This window comes from Tachypleus tridentatus, chromosome 6 (genome assembly GCF_004210375.1).
Source record: "Tachypleus tridentatus isolate NWPU-2018 chromosome 6, ASM421037v1, whole genome shotgun sequence".
In the NCBI taxonomy this organism is placed as follows: domain Eukaryota; kingdom Metazoa; phylum Arthropoda; class Merostomata; order Xiphosura; family Limulidae; genus Tachypleus; species Tachypleus tridentatus.
Window position 1 is genome coordinate 35,506,616 of NC_134830.1, and position 24,233 is coordinate 35,530,848.

At 34.1% G+C, this 24,233-nt stretch overlaps 1 protein-coding gene across 1 annotated transcript in view; it reads left to right on the plus strand.

The window, feature by feature from the left end:
• Positions 1 to 21,376, plus strand: part of LOC143251581 (uncharacterized) — a 35,401-nt gene extending 14,025 nt beyond the window's left edge. Inside the window, exons 4-6 of the mRNA XM_076502853.1 lie at positions 1,812 to 1,884; positions 5,622 to 5,697; positions 20,587 to 21,376. Of these exons, the coding sequence (XP_076358968.1) occupies positions 1,812 to 1,884; positions 5,622 to 5,697; positions 20,587 to 21,376 (939 nt within the window). The remainder of the gene's footprint in view (positions 1 to 1,811; positions 1,885 to 5,621; positions 5,698 to 20,586) is intronic.
• Positions 21,377 to 24,233: the final 2,857 nt, after the last annotated feature.

Here is a 24,233-nt window from a genome sequence, read left to right on the forward strand (position 1 = left end):
TTGTTCTGATTGTTTGTTTTTATAGTTATGACAATAAATTAGAAAAAAAACCCTAAAACCTTTATTCTTTGGATAATAATAATGAACTTTTTACTTTAGCCTACGTTTCGCCATTGCGCCTTTATCAGGGTTAGTATTACAAAAAAACATTGTAAAAATATACGTTACATATTGAAAAGGATTTTAGAGAAGCATGAATGTGAACGAGCGCTAAACTCTCAAGATATTTCAGATGGCATTTTACTTATTATTGTTTAAATGTAGTTTTTTCTAATATTTTATTTAAAGTAAACATAAATAAGTATGTTAAGGTGATGAAAAGTTTCAACGTATAGATATAATTGTTGCATTACATATTATTGTAGTAACTGTTAAATACTGATGTATAAGTCTGAATAAATAATCATATAAAAATCGTTATTATATTATTGTGATACATAATTCACAGATGGCAGCATTGACCTTAAACGCGAAAAATGACGTGTATCTACGCATCAAATGTGGTCAAAACATATTGCTGTTTTAAATATTTCATTTTATATAGCAACTTAAAAGATGTATTTTGGTAGAATAAAATATTTAGTTAATTTGGAATAAAGCTCATGAACATACCATCTGTTTAATAGCAAATTCCTTTTTAAGCCTTCTCTTAAATATACAAGATTCATTGACATGTAGACGGAAAGTACACCTTGTAAAGGTAGGCTTGACTAAAGTATATTCTAACTCTGAAAAGGCGATAACTAATGTTGAATTTTAGAATAAACATGTTTCGCACGCTATACTCTATAAAATGCGCCTAGTTTAATCTAATACAACAGATATTATTAGAATGTCTGTTTGAATATTTTGCTATATGTTCTCTTTTTCACCGTAAATTCTCAAATCAAGAATTTTAGTTTGACGATTTTTTTATGCATTTACCATTTGATTTCCTTTTGAGGGCCATAAGCATCAATGAAACATTAACCAAATGAGTTTATTTTTAACCTGTCAAACCTTTTACGTTTGGACTAAAAACTGACTGTTATTTGCTGAATAAGCTTTTAGGGGCGATTTCTTAAAATATTTCAGTTGGTTTCATCTCATAGATAAAGAAATGCTTAGTATTAGATTTAACAGGAAATTATGGAAGGTGAATCAATTGTACTGAAAATTGAATTTAAGCAACGCTACGAAGCTCTTAATATTTTTTTCAGGTCGAAAGATGTTTAACCACAAAGTTAATGGAAGATGTTGCTCAATATGTAATAATAATAATAATAATAACAGCCTTTGCTGGAGCTCCAATATATGTTCCTTACAGAAGTAAACTTAGATCTTATAAATAGATTCTTTTTGAGAGTTTGTTTATGAATTTTGCCCAAAGCTGTACGAGAGCTATCTGCGCTAGCCGTCTCTAATTTTGAAGTGTAAGACTAGAGAGAAAGCAGCTAGTCATTACCACCTACCGCCAACTCTTGGGCTCTTCTTTTATGGACGAATAGTGGGACTGATCGCACTTTATAACGTCCCCACGTCTGAAAGGACGAGCATGTTTGGTATGACGGGGATTCGAACTTGTAACCCTCGGATTACGACTCGAGGGTCTTAACCATCCTGGCCATGCTGGGCCACCTTTTTGAAAGTGTTAATAATTTTGCCTATGTTATTTGAACTCCATTTTTTGTACATTTTCCAAATAACTACTACAAATTAACAAAGTGTGTCTTAGTTACTTTAATTTTGTACTTTATTAGGCTATTTTGTTATTAATGTATTACATACGTTTTTTTCTTTTTCAAAAATTCTGTTTGGTTTTTATTTTGAAGATAAATAATACGTATTGTCACGAGTCATTGGACGGAGAAGTCGGTGATAGCCTGTGTAACATCCCATGTCAAAGTAAGTTCTTAAAGAATTTCATAAATTATGCTTAAATTATTTGAGCCATTGGGCCCTGTAGAACATCTTAATATACAAAATGTTTGGTAAATTGTATTAACACGATTTTGAATATGCAAATCGCCAAATCACATAATAAGTACAGTCGATATAAAATTTCAGCGAAATCAAATGCATGAGAACAACATTTTGATGATGTTCTTGCAGATTGTAGGTAGTTTGATGTCGCCGAAAACTAGAGGTTTTAGAAAGAATATCTAACAACTATTTACGATGTGAAATATGTATTGACTCGGATCATAAAAAATGTATTAAAATTGAGGATTTAGAATTTCCAATACGGTGAGGGGGGGGAGTATTCTTTGTGTGTAACAGCGTTTGACTTGGTACATCAAGACCATATAGAAATACAACCTTCAACCATCGTACCCATACTGTGGTAAGCAAAGTGCGGCATCATTAATACAGATGAAAATCCACGAACATAAATATAAATGGCAAAAAACCGATCACGTACTCCAGGCAACAATACGCAATATAATCAGGAAGAAATTCTGTGTGGAATGGTCTCGTAAGTTACATGTATGAAATATTCTTCCAAGAAATATCTTCAACCATCTTTTAACGTGAGACTGAGACACGTATTATAATTATTGTATATAAAGATGCATAGGTGAAGTCGCTGGAAGCAGCTCCTATGGACTTTTATGCGATCGAACTGTTTAACCGATGCTAGAAAAACCACCGTCCTGTATTCTAGATAGCTTATGGATAGCAAACAGAAAGGAGAAGCCTTCTTTGAACATGAAGGCTTTATGAATGAGCTTTTTTTTTTTTTTCATGAGAAATTGTAGTGAAAGGCATTTGGGAAATTTCGTGATAATCAGATAGAGCATGACCAGATATTGTAATATGGACTCTACAGACATAGTGAAGCCCAAAAATCGTTTTAATATAATGTAATCAACCTTTGTATACATACACGCACATAAACATAGAAACAAAATTTGATATGCAACACTTTTCACTAAGTTTTGCTTAGAAGTGTTAAGTATTTTCGGTATCTAAGTCAGAGACTACCTGAAGCTCAATCCCAGCAACTCCAAGTTTAAAAATGCTGACCTGAGGAAGTAATGATCGGTGATGACGAGAAAACCCACTTGTAGAGAAAATTATGTATGTAAAAATGGCTGGTATGGATTGAGAAAAACGCTATGTAGAGGAGCGAACAACGTTTCGATCTTTTTCAGTCACCGTCAGGTTCACAAAGAAAGAAAGATTTAATTGATCGATAGTTGACCGTATGTTTGAAGGCATTTGTGTAATTGAGTGTAGGAATGTAGAGGGCGTGCTTAGATGTTGGATATATTTATTAATATAGGTATAAAGGTGTTCTTTGTATTGGTTTATTTTGGGCTTGAGTTATTGTATAAGTAAGGCTTCTTTAATTTTGCGTTTGCTTATTTAGTATTTGGGTGTTTTCTATGGTTATGTTGTGTTTATTTGATTTGCAGTGTTTGAAAACGTGTGAAGGTGACTTTAAATATATGGTCAACTATCGGGTAGTAATCCTTTCTTTCTTTGTGAACCTGACAATGACCGAAGAAGGTCGAAACGTTATTCGCTCCTCTACATAGTGCCTTCTCTATCCATATCAGTCGTTTTTACATATATAATTACCTGAGGAATAACACTCAGCCAGTAGTACTTACGGGCTTTGTTCATAAATAAACATTTACAATAAAATAGTTTTTCACTTAATCCTCGGGAATAATGGTTGTAATAACAGTCTAGCACTGTTACTGATCTCGGACAACCAGATAAGAAGTTTCGAACAAATTTTGTTTGAGCAAACTGTTAAGTTTTTACTCAAATTGCGAAAGTTGGAAACAATATTTTCATTTGCTTATCTTGTAAAACACTAAATTAGTTTTATTAAAATCTATCTATTACTTTATTGAGAGCAGAGAGCGAACATTGGTTAATTGATTGAAATGTACGACGCTTTGTATCAGTAGAAAGTATCTTTGAAATGCTATCTTTGTTTTCCCGATTTATGGTTGTTTAGAGATGTGTAACTAACTTATGAGTTTTGAAAGTCTACAAAGAAGACTAGAAAGATGAAATCGTTTTTGTTGGAGTTAATTACACTCTATAAAAATATGGTGTCTTTTCAGTTTTCTCCATTGTCGCTTCAATAGAAAGATGAAATCGTTTATATTGGAGTTAATTACACTCTATAAAAATATGGTGTCTTTTCAGTTTTCCCCATTGTCGCTTCATCTGATGACCTATGCAACAATTATAAGAAACTGTGACGAAAGGCCTCACATCATCAGATGCACAGTAGTCAATGGCTGTGCAGTCATATAACTTCACATTATGTCAGAGGGTGAGGGGCTGTTAGCATGAACACCTCTTCTGTTACGTGATTCGTGTTCTTCTACCTGGTTCATTGAAATGGTATTGTGAAGGAAATAGCGTGACCACAGGTTCCCTATAATAGTAATTAGAAATCGTATTTGGTTTACTATGACAAGTTTAAATTTCCCATAACATGCGAATTCTGTGGCAAGTTACTTTACGTCCTGTTTCCAACGTCGGGAAGTCTCTAACACTTTGTGTATAGCTGTTGCGACAAACTTCCCTTTCCTCAGTTTTTCTTCCTCTCGATATTGTGTTTGGCTAATAGCTTGCTTTCTCGTGGTTTACGCTTCTTTACAAGGATGACTAGGTAGATTAAGGCGTTTGACTCGTAGTCTGAGGGTAGCGGGCTCGAATTCCCGTCGCACCAAACATGCTCGCCCATTCAGCCGTGGGGGCGTTATAATGTACGGTCAATCCCACTATTCGTTGGTAAAAAAGTAGCCCAAGAGTGATGACTAGCTGCCTTCCCTCTAGTCTTACACTGCTAAATTAGGGAAGACTAGCACAGATAGCCCTCGTGTAGCTTTGCGCGAAATTCTAAACAAACAAACATTTTATTTTATTTTCTCCTATATTGAGTTATTGATATAAAATTATCAACTGTTGGAGCCCTTTAATTTTCAGAAACCATTTTCGTACTTACATTTACAGGTGAATAAAGACAAGTCTAAAGCAAATGGAGGTTCCTGAAAAATGGCCTAACTAAAGCAAATAATATGGATAAGATAATCTAGTTTGCAAACTTTTGTAAATGTTAAAGGTTGAGGGTACTGTCGACGATTTTTATCAGTTTTAGAATTTATCATTTATGCATTGTTATCGGGACATTTATAATTGCAGGTCATCGATAGTTCGATGTGTCTTTACACTCCAAACAGAACCACGTGTTCTATACGTTTATTTTACTATAAAAAACTATGATTTTCTTATTTTCAACATGTTTCTATTGTCTATTATCGAACAAGTGTATGTTTCACAACTTGTCAGTGCCCACTATATAACTAATTCCAACTGACTCTTGTAAGAAATAAAAAATGGAGAAAGCGGTAAATATGTGGACTTTACATCATCCTATCCTTGGATCAATAAGGCCTGTGATTTCCTGTTAGATAAGGAAAATATTACCCACTTCTTTGCTCAAGAAGCCATGGAAAACTTATCTTTCTTCTACACAAGAGGAAAATTAAAAAATGAAGAACAAGATAGAGGACATCACCTTTGTTCTAATGATAAATTAAACGTATATACCAAATATTCGTGGAAGGATAATTATATTTTTACACTGTAATATAATTTTCTTTTTGGTTTAGATCTCAGAGACAGTGACATCACTGATGACGTGAAATGTGCGGAGAAAATTTTCAGCGTTTACCGGTTTAAACCTTGGTAAGTAAATCTACACTAAAACTGATAAATAAACTTTCTTCAGGGTCAGAGCAAAGCGTAACTCTAGGCCTTTGGTTACGTCAGAATGGGGTTTCAATGAGATCATTGTTTCACGATCTTTGGTCTGACTATTTGTGTCAAAGCAATAGGTAAGACAGCTTAGCAAGTACAGTTAAAAAATTCGTTAAAGTAACATAATAAATATTTATCTTTATGACAAAATTAAATTATGCGCATAAATGTGACACCATCCATAGAAAAGCACATTGAATATTTTACTGGCAATAAATGTATTCAATAACATCATACGATTGAAGATCGGTTCAACAAGCCAAGTTCACAATCATTAATATGATTCACTACGTTACCGTTTCGATATTCTGATTTATATAAATATGTGTTTACAGACCTGTGTAAGGAATACAACACAAGTGTGTTCAGGTATAGAATCCTGTATGAAGTTTAGATAAATGTAAATACGTGTAGCCATACAAATACTTGGTTGGGAGGGAAACAAAGGAAACTTTTGTATGTTAAAGATGTAACAAAAACATAACACGTGTTGCATATGAGGGCTATTACGAAATTAATCTCGGATACTTGTATTAGACCCCCCCATCACCAACAAATAAGATGTGGTTCTTTGGTGTCTTTTCGTCAGCGGAATAGCGGTTCATAGAATGGTTCTTAGAGGTTGTTTTTTTTTCCAAGTACAAATTTTTAGCTCATAGTTTCGTCATCTCTTGACCGATTTGAGATCTAATTAGTTTGCACTTTCGATCGATCAAGGTCTCATGTATTAGTTAACTCTAGTTTTGCATAAAAGAACTTCAAGTTCCGCGGCTATTGAGTATTCCCTCTTGTTTAGATATAATGATTTTACGTCTTTGCACTTTTACTTTTTCCAAAACACTTTGTGGTGTCTTTAAAAATAAATTAAATGCTCAAGAGTTTCTACGTACCTCAATAGAGGGGACTGTAAATCTAAAAAATAGAAGCATGCATTATATAACAAACAACAATACCACAGCCAGTTGATTAGCCGTAACTCTGGACAGCATCAGCTCAACTAGTTCGATCAGAGAAATTGGATCATTATATAGCTTCAGGTATAACGAAAGACCTGATTTAGGTTTAAATTAAATACTTCTTTATGCTTTCATATTCCGAAAGCAGCTTTTGAGATTTGAGCTAAATTTACCACTCAGGTTGTCTTCACACGACGCAGCACAATCTGCAGTTTATTATATATTGAGCATTTTTTATAGAATGATATGCAATTCTAAATTACTTAATACTCAATTTAGAAATGGTAAATGGTGAACTCTACTTTTTTGATGAAAAACGAAGTGTGTGGAATTATGGTTGCTTAGAAGAAAAATATATTTACAGGATATCTTCTTTACTTTTAATGAAGTTTCGCGATTGAAACACTGCTCGCCAGATTTTTCGAATCAATTACGAAACATGATATAAATAATTTAAGGAACAAAAATATGTTAGCGTAGTTCAAGTTGAATTTAGCTCATAATATGTAACTCTATAGCGTACGTCTCGAAATCAAAATTGGCTGATTGCGCAGTTCTGAAAAAAAATCTTAATATAGGTTTTGCTGTGGAGCGAATTGTGAAAAATTGTTTTATATACTTTAGGAATTTAAAACAAAATCATATGACCAAAATTATGCTGAACTGAAACTGAAGACGAGTTTTCTCTTTTTTGTATATAAAGCTTGTCAGTGTAAAAAGAGTGGATTTTTACTTCATATTGAAAAGCACATAGATGCTTTAGGCACTTGTTTAAGCATAGTTATAATGAAATGAAAATAAAAAAGTTCTACTCCAACATTTAATTTTCTATCCGTGATTTTGGAAACATTGCTTAGCCTTTTGTGTAACTGAGGTGAAAATTGGTATACATGCGAGTTACACCTACACAAAACTTAAAGTAAAAACATTATTTAATTTCCCGAATGTTTTGATAAATATTTGACATACGAAGTTATAAAAACAGTTAGTCATAAAACCGTCAATAGAATAATTTAAAATCTGGCTCTACATGGTCAAATGGTTAGGGCGTCCACTTCGTAATCCGAATGTCGGGGGTTCGAATCCCTCTCTCATAAAAGATTTTTGCTATTTCAGCCGTGGGAGCGGTATAAAGTTACGGTAAATCACACTATTCGTGGGTAAAAGAGTAAACCAAGAGGTGGCAGTGGATGATGGTGACTAACTGCCTTCCTTCTACTCTTATGCTACTAAATTAGGGACGGCTAACGCAGTTAATCTTCGTGTAGCTTTGCGCGAAATTCAAAGAATCAGTTTTAAATCCCAACAGCATACGATTTGTATCTGTTAATTTTAGAAAATTTTGCATTTTGTTTTTCTAATTAGTCGCCCTAGCTATAAAAGAACATTGGATTATGACACTAATTATGAATATTATTTTCCAACATTGTTACTGAACATGTCTTGTTTATTAAAATCAAGCAAATTAATGATACACACTTCACGGTGAGTACAAATTATGTAGAATAATCGCAAATAAAGTTTAAGTGTTAATAAAACACCTTCAGATATATATTAAAATTTTGGTAACTTCTATTGTAAGCATCACTCTTCAGATAGGTATCATTATGGTATATTGTAGGCAACACCATCCAGATAGGTATCAATATGGTATATTGTAGGTAACACCATCCAGATAGGTATCATTATGGTATATTGTAGGTAACACCATCTGGATAAGTAGCATTATGGTGTATTGTAGGTAACACCATCCAGATAGGTATCATTATGGTATATTGTAGGTAACACCCTCCAGATAGGTATCATTATGATATATTGTAGGTAACACCATCTGGATAAGTAGCATTATGGTGTATTGTAGGTAACACCATCTGGATAAATAGCATCATGGTGTATTGTTGGTAACACCATCCAGATAGGTATCATTATGGTATATTGTAGGTAACACCATCGAGATGGGTATCATTATGGTATATTGTAGGTAACACCATCCAGATAAGTAACATTATGTTATATTGTAGGTAACACCATCCAGATAGGTATCATTATGGTATATTGTAGGTAACACCATCCAGATAAGTTCGCTCTTCTTTGATAAATATTTTCTGAACCCAAACGAGCCGTTTTTGCATATAAATTTCTCAACAAGTGGGTTTCTCGACATCACTGACCATCCAGATAAGTAGCATGATGGTATATTGTAGGTAACACCATCCAGATAGGTATCATCATGGTATATTATAGGTAACACCATCCAGATAGGTAGAATTATGGTATATTGTAGGTAACACCATCCAGAGAGGTATCATTATGGTCTATTGTAGGTAACACCATCCAGATAGGTATCATTATGGTATATTGTAGGTAACACCATCCAGATAGGTATCAATATGGTATATTGTAGGTAACACCATCCAGATAGTAATCATTATGGTATATTGTAGGTAACACCATCTGGATAAGTAGCATTATGGTGTATTGTAGGTAACACCATCTGGATAAATAGCATCATGGTGTATTGTTGGTAACACCATCCAGATAGGTATCATTATGGTATATTGTAGGTAACACCATCGAGATGGGTATCATTATGGTATATTGTAGGTAACACCATCCAGATAAGTAACATTATGTTATATTGTAGGTAACACCATCCAGATAGGTATCATTATGGTATATTGTAGGTAACACCATCCAGATAGGAATCATTATGGTATATTGTAGGTAACACCATCTGGATAAGTAGCATCATGGTGTATTGTAGGTAACACCATCTGGATAAGTAGCATCATGGTGTATTGTTGGTAACACCATCCAGATAGGTATCATTATGGTATATTGTAGGTAACACTATCCAGATAGGTATCATTATGGTATATTGTAGGTAACACCATACAGATAGGTATCATTATGGTATATTGTAGGTAACACCATCCACATAGGTATCATCATGGTATATTGTATGTAACACCATCCAGATAGGTATCATTATGGTATATTGTAGGTAACACCATCCAGATAAGTAGCATTATCCCCTATTGTAGGTAACACCATCCAGATAAGTAGCATGATGGTATATTGTAGGTAACACCATCCAGATAGGTAGCATTATGGTATATTGTAGGTAACACCATCCGGATAAGTAGCATGATGGTATATTATAGGTAACACCATCCAGATAGGTATCATTATGTTATATTGTAGGTAACACCATCCAGATAGGTATCATTATGGTATATTGTAGGTAACACCATCTGGATAAGTAGCATCATGGTATATTGTAGGTAACACCATCCAGATAGGTATCATTATGGTATATTGTATGTAACACCATCCAGATAGGTATCATTATGGTATATTGTAGGTAACACCATCCATATAATTAGCATTATCCCCTATTGTAGGTAACACCATCCATAGAAGTAGCATCATGGTATATTGTAGGTAACACCATCCAGATAGGTATCATTATGGTATATTGTACCTAACACCATCCAGATAGGTATCATTATGGTATATTGTAGGTAACACCATCCAGATAGGTATCATTATGGTCTATTGTAAGTAACACCATCCAGATAGGTATGATTATGGTATATTGTAGGTAACACCATCCAGATAAGTAGCATTATCCCCTATTGTAGGTAACACCATTCAGATAAGTTAAATTATGGTATATTGTAGGTAACACCATCCAGATAAGTAACATTATGGTATATTGTAAGTAACACCATCCAGATAAGTAACATTATGGTATATTGTAGGTAACACCATCCAGATAAGTAACATTATGGTATATTGTAGGTAACACCATCCAGATAGGTATCATTATGGTATATTGTAGGTAACACCATCTACATAAGTATCATTATGGTATATTGAAGGTAACACCATCCAGATAGGTATCATTATGGTATATTGTAGGTAACACCATTTAGATAGGTATCATCATGGTATATTGTAGGTAACACCATCCAGATAAGTAACATTATGGTATATTTTAGGTAACACCATCCATATAGGTATCATCATGGTATATTGTATGTAACACCATCCAGATAGGTATCATTATGGTATATTGTAGGTAACGCCATCCAGGAAATTAGCATTATCCCCTATTGTAGGTAACACCATCCAGAGAAGTAACATTATGGTATATTGTAGGTAACACCATCCAGATAAGTAACATTATGGTATATTGTAGTAACACCATCCAGATAAGTAACATTATGGTATATTGTAGGTAACACCATCCAGATAAGTAACATTATGGTATATTGTACGTAACACCATCCAGATAAGTAACATTATGGTATATTGTACATAACACCCTCCAGATAGGTATCATTATGGTATATTGTAGGTAACACCATCTACATAGGTATCTTTATGGTATATTGAAGGTAACGCCATCCAGATAAGTATCATCATGGTATATTGTAGGTAACACCATCGAGATAGGTATCATTATGGTATATTGTAGGTAATACCATCCAGATAGGTATCATTATGGTATATTGTAGGTAGCACCATCCAGATAGGTATCATTATGGTATATTGTAGGTAACACCATCCAGATAGGTATCAATATGGTATATTGTAGGTAACACCATCCAGATAGGTATCAATATGGTATATTGTAGGTAACACCATCCAGATAGGTATCATTATGGTATATTGTAGGTAACACCATCTGGATAAGTAGCATCATGGTATATTGTAGGTAACACCATCCAGATAGGTATCATTATGGTATATTGCAGGTAACACCATCCATATAGATTTCATTATGGTATATTGTATGTAACACCATCCAGATAGGTTATTATTATGGTATATTGTAGGTAACACCATCCAGATAATTAGCATTATCCCCTATTGTAGGTAACACCATCCAGAGAAGTAGCATCATGGTATATTGTAGGTAACACCATCCAGATAGGTATCATTATGGTATATTGTAGGTAACACCATCCAGATAGGTATCATTATGGTCTATTGTAGGTAACACCATCCAGATAGGTATCAATATGGTATATTGTAGGTAACACCATCCAGATAGGTATCATTATGGTATATTGTAGGTAACACCATCTGGATAAGTAGCATCATGGTATATTGTAGGTAACACCATCCAGATAGGTATCATTATGGTATATTGCAGGTAACACCATCCATATAGATTTCATTATGGTATATTGTATGTAACACCATCCAGATAGGTTATTATTATGGTATATTGTAGGTAACACCATCCAGATAATTAGCATTATCCCCTATTGTAGGTAACACCATCCAGAGAAGTAGCATCATGGTATATTGTAGGTAACACCATCCAGATAGGTATCATTATGGTATATTGTAGGTAACACCATCCAGATAGGTATCATTATGGTCTATTGTAAGTAACACCATCCAGATAGGTATGATTATGGTATATTGTAGGTAACACCATCCAGATAAGTAGCATTATCCCCTATTGTAGGTAACACCATTCAGATAAGTTAAATTATGGTATATTGTAGGTAACACCATCCAGATAAGTAACATTATGGTATATTGTAAGTAACACCATCCAGATAAGTAACATTATGGTATATTGTAGGTAACACCATCCAGATAAGTAACATTATGGTATATTGTAGGTAACACCATCCAGATAAGTAACATTATGGTATATTGTAGGTAACACCATCCAGATAGGTATCATTATGGTATATTGTAGGTAACACCATCTACATAAGTATCATTATGGTATATTGAAGGTAGCACCATCCAGATAGGTATCATTATGGTATATTGTAGGTAACACCATTTTGATAGGTATCATCATGGTATATTGTAGGTAACACCATCCAGATTAGTAACATTATGGTATATTTTAGGTAACACCATCCATATAGGTATCATCATGGTATATTGTATGTAACACCATCCAGATAGGTATCATTATGGTATATTGTAGGTAACACCATCCAGATAATTAGCATTATCCCCTATTGTAGGTAACACCATCCAGAGAAGTAACATTATGGTATATTGTAGGTAACACCATCCAGATAAGTAACATTATGGTATATTGTAGTAACATTATCCAGATAAGTAACATTATGGTATATTGTAGGTAACACCATCCAGATAAGTAACATTATGGTATATTGTACGTAACACCATCCAGATAAGTAACATTATGGTATATTGTACATAACACCATCCAGATAGATATCATTATGGTATATTGTAGGTAACACCATCTACATAGGTATCTTTATGGTATATTAAAGGTAACGCCATCCAGATAAGTATCATCATGGTATATTGTAGGTAACACCATCGAGATAGGTATCATTATGGTATATTGTAGGTAATACCATCCAGATAGGTATCATTATGGTATATTGTAGGTAGCACCATCCAGATAGGTATCTTTATGGTATATTGTAGGTAACACCATCCAGATAGGTATCAATATGGTATATTGTAGGTAACACCATCCAGATAGGTATCAATATGGTATATTGTAGGTAACACCATCCAGATAGGAATCATTATGGTATATTGTAGGTAACACCATCTGGATAAGTAGCATCATGGTATATTGTAGGTAACACCATCCAGATAGGTATCATTATGGTATATTGTAGGTAACACCATCCATATAGATATCATTATGGTATATTGTATGTAACACCATCCAGATAGGTTATTATTATGGTATATTGTAGGTAACACCATCCAGATAATTAGCATTATCCCCCATTGTAGGTAACACCATCCAGAGAAGTAGCATCATGGTATATTGTAGGTAACTCCATCCAGATAAGTAACATTATGGTATATTGTAAGTAACACCATCCAGATAAGTAACATTATGGTATATTGTAGTTAACACCATCCAGATAAGTAACATTATGGTATATTGTAGGTAACACCATCCAGATAAGTAACATTATGGTATATTGTAGGTAACACCATCCAGATAGGTATCATTATGGTATATTGTAGGTAACACCATCTACATAGGTATCATTATGGTATATTGAAGGTAACACCATCCAGATAGGTATCATTATGGTATATTGTAGGTAACACCATTTAGATAGGTATCATCATGGTATATTGTAGGTAACACCATCCAGATAGGTATCATTATGGTATATTGTAGGTAACACCATCCAGATAATTAGCATTATCCCCTATTGTAGGTAACACCATCCAGATAATTAGCATTATCCCTATTGTAGGTAACACCATCCAGATAAGTAACATTATGGTATATTGTAGGTAACACCATCCAGATAAGTAACATTATGGTATATTGTAGGTAACACCATCCAGATAAGTAACATTATGGTATATTGTAGGTAACACCATCCAGATAAGTAACATTATGGTGTATTGTAGGTAACACCATCCAGATAAGTAACATTATGGTATATTGTAGGTAACACCATCCAGATAAGTAACATTATGGTATATTGTAGGTAACACCATCCAGATAAGTAACATTATGGTATATTGTAGGTAACACCATCCAGATAGGTATCATTATGGTATATTGTAGGTAACACCATCTACATAGGTATCATTATGGTATATTGAAGGTAACACCATCCAGATAAGTATCATCATGGTATATTGTAGGTAACACCATCCAGATAGGTATCATTATGGTATATTGTAGGTAACACCATCCAGATAGGTATCATTATGGTATATTGTAGGTAACACCATCCAGATAGGTATCAATATGGTATATTGTAGGTAACACCATTCAGATAGGTATCAATATGGTATATTGTAGGTAACACCATCCAGATAGGTATCATTATGGTATATTGTAGGTAACACCATCCAGATAGGTATCATTATGGTATATTGTAGGTAACACCATCTGGATAAGTAGCATCATGGTATATTGTAGGTAACACCATCCAGATAGGTATCATTATGGTATATTGTATGTAACACCATCCAGATAGGTATCATTATGGTATATTGTAGGTAACACCATCCATATAATTAGCATTATCCCCTATTGTAGGTAACACCATCCATAGAAGTAGCATCATGGTATATTGTAGGTAACACCATCCAGATAGGTATCATTATGGTATATTGTAGGTAACACCATCCAGATAGGTATCATTATGGTATATTGTAGGTAACACCATCTGTATAAGTAGCATCATGTTATATTGTAGGTAACACCATCCAGATAGGTATCATTATGGTATATTGTAGGTAACACCATCCAGATAGGTATCATTATGGTATATTGTAGGTAACACCATCCAGATAGGTATCATTATGGTATATTGTAGGTAACACCATCCAGATAGGTATCATTATGGTATATTGTAGGTAACACCATCCATATAATTAGCATTATCTCCTATTGTAGGTAAGAGCATCCAGATAGGTATCATTATGGTATATTGTAGGTAACACCATTCATATAATTAGCATTATCCCTATTGTAGGTAACACCATCCATAGAAGTAGCATCATGGTATATTGTAGGTAACACCATCCAGATAGGTATCATTATGGTATATTGTAGGTAACACCATCTGGATAAGTAGCATCATGGTATATTGTAGGTAACACCATCCAGATAGGTATCATTATGGTATATTGTAGGTAACACCATCTAGATAAGTAGCATCATGGTATATTGTAGGTAACACCATCCAGATAGGTATCATTATGGTATATTGTAGGTAATACCATCCAGATAGGTATCATTATGGTCTATCGTAGGTAACACCATCCAGATAGGTATCATTATGGTATATTGTAGGTAACACCATTCAGATAAGTAACATTATGGTATATTGTAGGTAACACCATCCAGATAAGTAACATTATGGTATATTGTAAGTAACACCATCCAGATAAGTAACATTATGGTATATTGTAGGTAACACCATCCAGATAAGTAACATTATGGTATATTGTAGGTAACACCATCCAGATAAGTAACATTATGGTATATTGTAGGTAACACCATCCAGATATGTATCATTATGGTATATTGTAGGTAACACCATCCAGATAAGTATCATTATGGTATATTGTAGGTAACACCATCCAGATAGGTATCATTATGGTATATTGTAGGTAACACCATTTAGATAGGTATCATCATGGTATATTGTAGGTAACACCATCCAGAAGGGTAGAATTATGGTATATTGTAGGTAACACCATCCAGATAGGTATCATTATGGTCTATTGTAGGTAACACCATCCAGATAGGTATGATTATGGTATATTGTTGGTAACACCATCCAGATAGGTATCATTATGGTATATTGTAGGTTACACCATCTGGATAAGTAGCACCATGGTATATTGTAGGTAACACCATCCAGATAGGTATCATTATGGTATATTGTAGGTAACACCATCCAGATAGGTATCATTATGGTATATTGTAGGTAACACCATCCAGATAGGTATCATTATGGTATATTGTAGGTAACACCATCCAGATAAGTAACATTATGGTATATTGTAGGTAACACCATCCAGATAAGTAACATTATGGTATATTTTAGGTAACACCATCCATATAGGTATCATCATGGTATATTGTATGTAACACCATCCAGATAGGTATCATTATGGTATATTGTAGGTAACACCATCCAGATAATTAGCATTATCCCCTATTGTAGGTAACACCATCCAGAGAAGTAACATTATGGTATATTGTAGGTAACACCATCCAGATAAGTAACATTATGGTATATTGTAGGTAACACCATCCAGATAAGTAACATTATGGTATATTGTAGGTAACACCATCCAGATAAGTAACATTATGGTATATTGTACGTAACACCATCCAGATAAGTAACATTATGATATATTGTAGGTAACACCATCCAGATAGGTATCATTATGGTATATTGTAGGTAACACCATCTACATAGGTATCATTATGGTATATTGAAGGTATCGCCATCCAGATAAGTATCATCATGGTATATTGTAGGTAACACCATCGAGATAGGTATCATTATGGTATATTGTAGGTAACACCATCCAGATAGGTATCATTATGGTATATTGTAGGTAACACCATCCAGATAGGTATCAATATGGTATATTGTAGGTAACACCATCCAGATAGGTATCAATATGGTATATTGTAGGTAACACCATCCAGATAGGTATCATTATGGTATATTGTAGGTAACACCATCCAGATAGGTATCATTATGGTATATTGTAGGTAACACCATCTGGATAAGTAGCATCATGGTATATTGTAGGTAACACCATCCAGATAGGTATCATTATGGTATATTGTATGTAACACCATCCAGATAGGTATCATTATGGTATATTGTAGGTAACACCATCCATATAATTAGCATTATCCCCTATTGTAGGTAACACCATCCATAGAAGTAGCATCATGGTATATTGTAGGTAACACCATCCAGATAGGTATCATTATGGTATATTGTAGGTAACACCATCTGGATAAGTAGCATCATGTTATATTGTAGGTAACACCATCCAGATAGGTATCATTATGGTATATTGTAGGTAACACCATCCAGATAGGTATCATTATAGTATATTGTAGGTAACACCATCCAGATAGGTATCATTATGGTATATTGTAGGTAAGAGCATCCAGATAGGTATCATTATGGTATATTGTAGGTAACACCATCCATATAATTAGCATTATCTCCTATTGTAGGTAAGAGCATCCAGATAGGTATCATTATGGTATATTGTAGGTAACACCATTCATATAATTAGCATTATCCCCTATTGTAGGTAACACCATCCATAGAAGTAGCATCATGGTATATTGTAGGTAACACCATCCAGATAAGTATCATTATGGTATATTGTAGGTAACACCATCTGGATAAGTAGCATCATGGTCTATCGTAGGTAACACCATCCAGATAGGTATCATTATGGTATATTGTAGGTAACACCATTCAGATAAGTAACATTATGGTATATTGTAGGTAACACCATCCAGATAAGTAACATTATGGTATATTGTAGGTAACACCATCCAGATAAGTAACATTATGGTATATTGTAGGTAACACCATCCAGATAAGTAACATTATGGTATATTGTAGGTAACACCATCCAGATAAGTAACATTATGGTATATTGTAGGTAACACCATCCAGATATGTATCATTATGGTATATTGTAGGTAACACCATCTACATAAGTATCATTATGGTATATTGAAGGTAACACAATCCAGATAGGTATCATTATGGTATATTGTAGGTAACACCATTTAGATAGGTATCATCATGGTATATTGTAGGTAACACCATCCAGAAGGGTAGAATTATGGTATATTGTAGGTAACACCATCCAGATAGGTATCATTATGGTCTATTGTAGGTAACACCATCCAGATAGGTATGATTATGGTATATTGTTGGTAACACCATCCAGATAGGTATCATTATGGTATATTGTAGGTTACACCATCTGGATAAGTAGCACCATGGTATATTGTAGGTAACACCATCCAGATAGGTATCATTATGGTATATTGTAGGTAACACCATCCAGATCGGTATCATTGTGGTATATTGTAGGTAACACCATCCAGATAGGTATCATTATGGTATATTGTAGGTAACACCATCCAGATAAGTAAGATTATGGTATATTGTAGGTAACACCATCCAGATAAGTAACATTATGGTATATTTTAGGTAACACCATCCATATAGGTATCATCATGGTATATTGTATGTAACACCATCCAGATAGGTATCATTATGGTATATTGTAGGTAACACCATCCAGATAATTAGCATTATCCCCTATTGTAGGTAACACCATCCAGAGAAGTAACATTATGGTATATTGTAGGTAACACCATCCAGATAAGTAACATTATGGTATATTGTAGGTAACACCATCCAGATAAGTAACATTATGGTATATTGTAGGTAACACCATCCAGATAAGTAATGTTATGGTATATTGTACGTAACACCATCCAGATAAGTAACATTATGGTATATTGAAGGTAACGCCATCCAGATAAGTATCATCATGGTATGTTGTAGGTAACACCATCGAGATAGGTATTATTATGGTATATTGTAGGTAACACCATCCAGATAGGTATCATTATGGTATAGTGTAGGTAACACCATCCAGATAGGTATCATTATGGTATATTGTAGGTAACACCATCCAGATAGGTATCAATATGGTATATTGTAGGTAACACCATCCAGATAGGTATCATTATGGTATATTGTAGGTAACACCATCTGGATAAGTAGCATCATGGTATATTGTAGGTAACACCATCCAGATAGGTATCATTATGGTATATTGTAGGTAACACCATCCATATAGGTATCATTATGGTATATTGTAGGTAACACCATCCAGATAGGTATCATTATGGTATATTGTAGGTAACACCATCCAGATAATTAGTATTATGGTATATTGTAGGTAACACCATCCAGATAAGTAACATTATGGTATATTGTAGGTAACACCATCCAGATAAGTAACATTATGGTATATTGTAGGTAACACCATCCAGATAAGTAACATTATGGTATATTGTAGGTAACACCATCCAGATAAGTAACATTATGGTATATTGTAGGTAACACCATCCAGATAAGTAACATTATGGTATATTGTAGGTAACACCATCCACATAGGTATCATTATGGTATATTGTAGGTAACACCATCTACATAGGTATCATTATGGTATATTGTAGGTAACACCATCCATATAGGTATCATTATGGTATATTGTATGTAACACCATCCAGATAGGTATCATTATGGTATATTGTAGGTAACACCATCCAGATAATTAGTATTATCCCTATTGTAGGTAACCCCATCCAGAGAAGTAACATTATGGTATATTGTAGGTAACACCATCCAGATAAGTAACATTATGGTATATTGTAGGTAACACCATCCAGATAAGTAACATTATGGTATATTGTAGGTAACACCATCCAGATAAGTAACATTATGGTATATTGTAGGTAACACCATCTACATAGGTATCATTATGGTATATTGTAGGTAACGCCATCCAGATAAGTAGCATCATGGTATATTGTAGGTAACACCATCCAGATAGGTATCATTATGGTATATTGTAGGTAACACCATCCAGATAGGTATCATTATGGTATATTGTAGGTAACACCATCCAGAAAGGTATCATTATGGTATATTGTAGGTAACACCATCCAGATAGGTATCGTTATGGTATGTTGTAGGTAACACCGTCCAGATAGGTATCATTATGGTATATTGTAGGTAACACCATCCAGATAGGTATCAATATGGTATATTGTAGGTAACACCAACCATACAGGTATCAATATGGTATATTGTAGGTAACCTTATCTAGATAGGTATCAATATGGTCTATTGTAGGTAACACCATCCAGATAAGTAACATTATGGTCTATTGTAGGTAAAACCATCCAGATAAGTAACATTATGGTCTATTGTAGGTAACACCATCCAGATAAGTAACATTATGGTATATTGTAGGTAACACCATCCAGTTAGGTATCACCATCCAGATATGTATCATTATGGTATATTGTAGGTAACATCTTCCAAATAGGTATCATTATGGTCTATTGTAGGTAACACCATTTAGATAAGTAGCATTATGGTATGTTGGAGGTAACACCATTGAGATAAGCATTGTTATGGTATATTTTTAGTATATTATTTCTGGTAAACAGATCTTTTGGCTTATGATTTTAATATGGTCATATTTTATAATAATCTTGATGCTATTACACTGAAGAGTCACTCAGTTCCTTACTTTTTCTAACTTTCAGGATTTCCTCTGTTCAGAAATGTGAAGGGAAACAAGATGAGTTTTCCGGCCCTTGTGCAGTAGCTGAGAATCGTATGGGTTACATGCTACACGATCAAGGTTACTCTATTGAGAATCGAGGACAAAATTCGAACACCGCACTTGCAGAGTTTGAGGACTTTTATCAGCTACTCACGGGCTCCAGTTTAAATCCTAATAAAATGAGCGAAAATAGAAACTCAAATCAAAATATTCGACTTAATAATGGAATTTCAAATAATAGATATAAGCCGCAGATTAATGGATATAACTCGAGGAGTAGCTTAAACTATCCACAGATAAATGGATTTAATGCACAACTTAATAGGCTTAAACCTCAATTTAATAATTTCAATTCAGATATTAACGCGAATTTCCCTTTTGCAACAGGATTTACATCACAGTCTAATATATATCCACAACCGATTAATAGGCTTAATTCGGGATTCAATATGTATTATCCACAGTTAAATGGGTTTAATTCTCATATTAGTAGGTATATACCTCAAATTAATAGGTTTAATCCGTTCAATAATAACTTACGCTCGCAATTGAATATAAACCGTTTTCCCAATGCACTCAGACGACAAATTTTCCCTAACAGTCTTTTAACTCAGCAAAATGTCGGCTACCCACAATACACTGGGATAATCAAATCGGCCAAATTTCTTCCCATTGATTACTTCAATGTAAGAAAACCTGCCTATCGAGGTGGTTATGGTTTTCAGAGTAGTGGGATAAACGTGACCCTAAAGGACTCCAAGTCAACCTGAACTCTAATCCTCTGAATGCATTATTTGGAAGTGATTCTACTCTCACAGGCAAGCTTCGAATTAAACCCTTCTTCCAAGTATTTAAAACTATAACATTTAATCACTGAAAAGTGAAAACGATAAAAAGTTACGTAGAGAAGCATGTTTTGTATCCTAGAATTACGTATAACGAAAACTTTGTGTATCAGAGTTATCATTTAAATTATTTTATATATTTATGTAAAATAGCACCTTATATGTTGTATTCTATATGTTTCATGATCAGTTACTAGTTTTTGGGTTGCCATTAACATTATACCATCTCACTACTGCGATTTTCATAGAAATTTTCATTAAAAACACACGTGAAACCGAAAATACTTTTAAAAAATGCGTACAGTAAAGTTTGGGTCAAAATCGCCAAATCGTTTTTTTTCAGTATGATTTTGTTTCTTTAACTGATATTTCAGTTGGTTTTGGTCTATTCTGAACCTTGTTCAAATATAATAGTTGCAAATAGCTGTTTGCTTACTTGGCCTAGTAAGAAAACAAACAATGGCCCTCTGACGAGAAAATGAAAACATTAAATGAATGACCTATTTACAAAGCGAGTAATTAGCAGAGTAAAATTTAATTTAATTTTGTTTGTAAGCTTTACAACACATTCAAATTCAACAGATAATAATCGCTGTTTCTGTTTACACATATTGTATGATAATTGAAATTAATTTCAAGTTTGTTACTTGTGACATGTTTCAACAGTGAATTTAAATTTTTACTGCAATGTACGTTACCAAAGACTTGAGAAGTAACTTCGAACTTTACATTTCTATGAAAGTTAATTTAGTCGAAATAAGAGATTGCTTAGTGTTGAGTCGTTAATGAACAAAGCTGTATGAGATTCCTTCGACTGAATAAACCAATCATATCACTGTATCCCTCTAGGACTTTATTTCTTATTGTATGACAATGATATTTCCAAAAGATTTTATGTCCAATTTCTGCAACCCTATTTAAAAATAATTTAAAATATTTTTAAAACGCCTAAGTATTAAATTGGTTTTCATTTTTATTCGAAACTTTTAAAGAACGAAAACAGGTATGCTATATACAGGATGGCCCGTAAGTCCCTACCCATTTATATATTATTATGCTATATTCAATTACGCATGTATTTTTTTCAGAGAAATATGGCCGATGTAAGCCAATTTAAGCTTGAAGAGCGTATTGTGACAAGTACGTGGGTACATGAGCGCAAGAATACTGGTGACAGCACACAGATACACTGGATACATAAGATATATGGATGGGTAGGGACTTACGGGCAACCCTGTATATAAGTATAAAACAGTAAAACTAGAACAGGGACTTACACTGTGATTTATCTTTAGAATAGTCTGTATGTATCACAGAAAAACGTCATCATTGGTAGGAGTTAAATTAAAAACCAGTTATCATGTTACACATGGCGTTATTTGATCCACGAGATAAATTCAGATATAATACTCATGTTATGAATGGGATTCTGATTTAGTTAGAGGAAGTAAAGATATATCTAGGTGTCATTATCACAAAGTAGATAAAAGTAAATATCCCGCTGAAAGATACTGGACGATAAATTTGTACTGTGTCATAGGGGGATCCATTAGGGAATGTGTGTCTCGCGCATGAAAATTGTTAAATGATGAAATTTACTGAATGCAGCAAACGTTTCGTCTGGAAAACCGTGAGGCCTTCTTCTTCTACTGTTCAACCTTCTTCTGCTGTTCAACCTTCTTCTGTTGTTCAACTGTTCAACCTTCTTCTACTGTTCAACCTTCTTCTACTGTTCAACCTGTTCAACCTTCTTCTGCTGTTCAACCTGTTCTTCTACTGTTCAACCTTCTTCTACTATTTCTGTTGTTCAACCTTCTTGCTGTTCAACGTTCTTCTTTCTGTTCTGTTCAACCTTCTTCTTCTGTTCAACTGTTCAACATTCTTCTTCTACTGTTCAACTAACTTTTCTTCTGCTGTTCAACCTTCTTCTGCTGTTCAACCTTCTTCTGCTGTTCAACATTCTTCTGCTGTTCAACCTTCTTCTGCTGTTCAACCTTCTTCTGCTGTTCAACATTCTTCTGCTGTTCAACCTTCTTCTACTGTTCAACCTTCTTCTGCTGTTCAACCTTCTTCTACTGTTCAACCTTCTTCTGCTGTTCAACCTTCTTCTGCTGTTCAACCTTCTTCTGCTGTTCAACATTCTTCTGCTGTTCAACCTTCTTCTGATGTTCAACATTCTTCTGCTGTTCATTCGATTTTCGTGGAAATCGCAGCATTTTTTGTACAAGTTTTTCCCCTTCCTAATGACCTGGTCTCTGTTAGTCAGAATGCATTGAACATGGTGTAAACTATTCTTACGAAATTTCCAGTGCAAACGATTTGCGAGGTAGGGCCTTAAAGTAACGAAATACTGTATGAATAAAATAGATCACCTCTTCCTTTTTGGATGCGCTTACAATTCGGTTTCTTCTACTTCGACACTTCCATACAACTGTGAACCGTTGAATATTTTCGTGATTACGATAAACAAACTTGAAGTAAAAATGTATCTCAGGGCGGTTGGTATGAGTATTAACACTTTTACTAATAAAGCAGAGAACATCTATTGCAACGCCCCCTAAAATCCCATACCCATTTACACTCTGTTCTATAAGACATGTGCCGGCAACAATTAGTTGCAAACTCTCTCTTTGTTAACCTGAATATGACCTAAGAAAGTCGAAACCTTGATCTCTGGTTTATTGGTAAAAGTGTTAATACCCATACCAACCTTCCTGAGCTACGTCGAATCTTTTGTGAAATCAAGTCGTCTGTGTATCACAGAGGTGAAATTTTCAGAAAG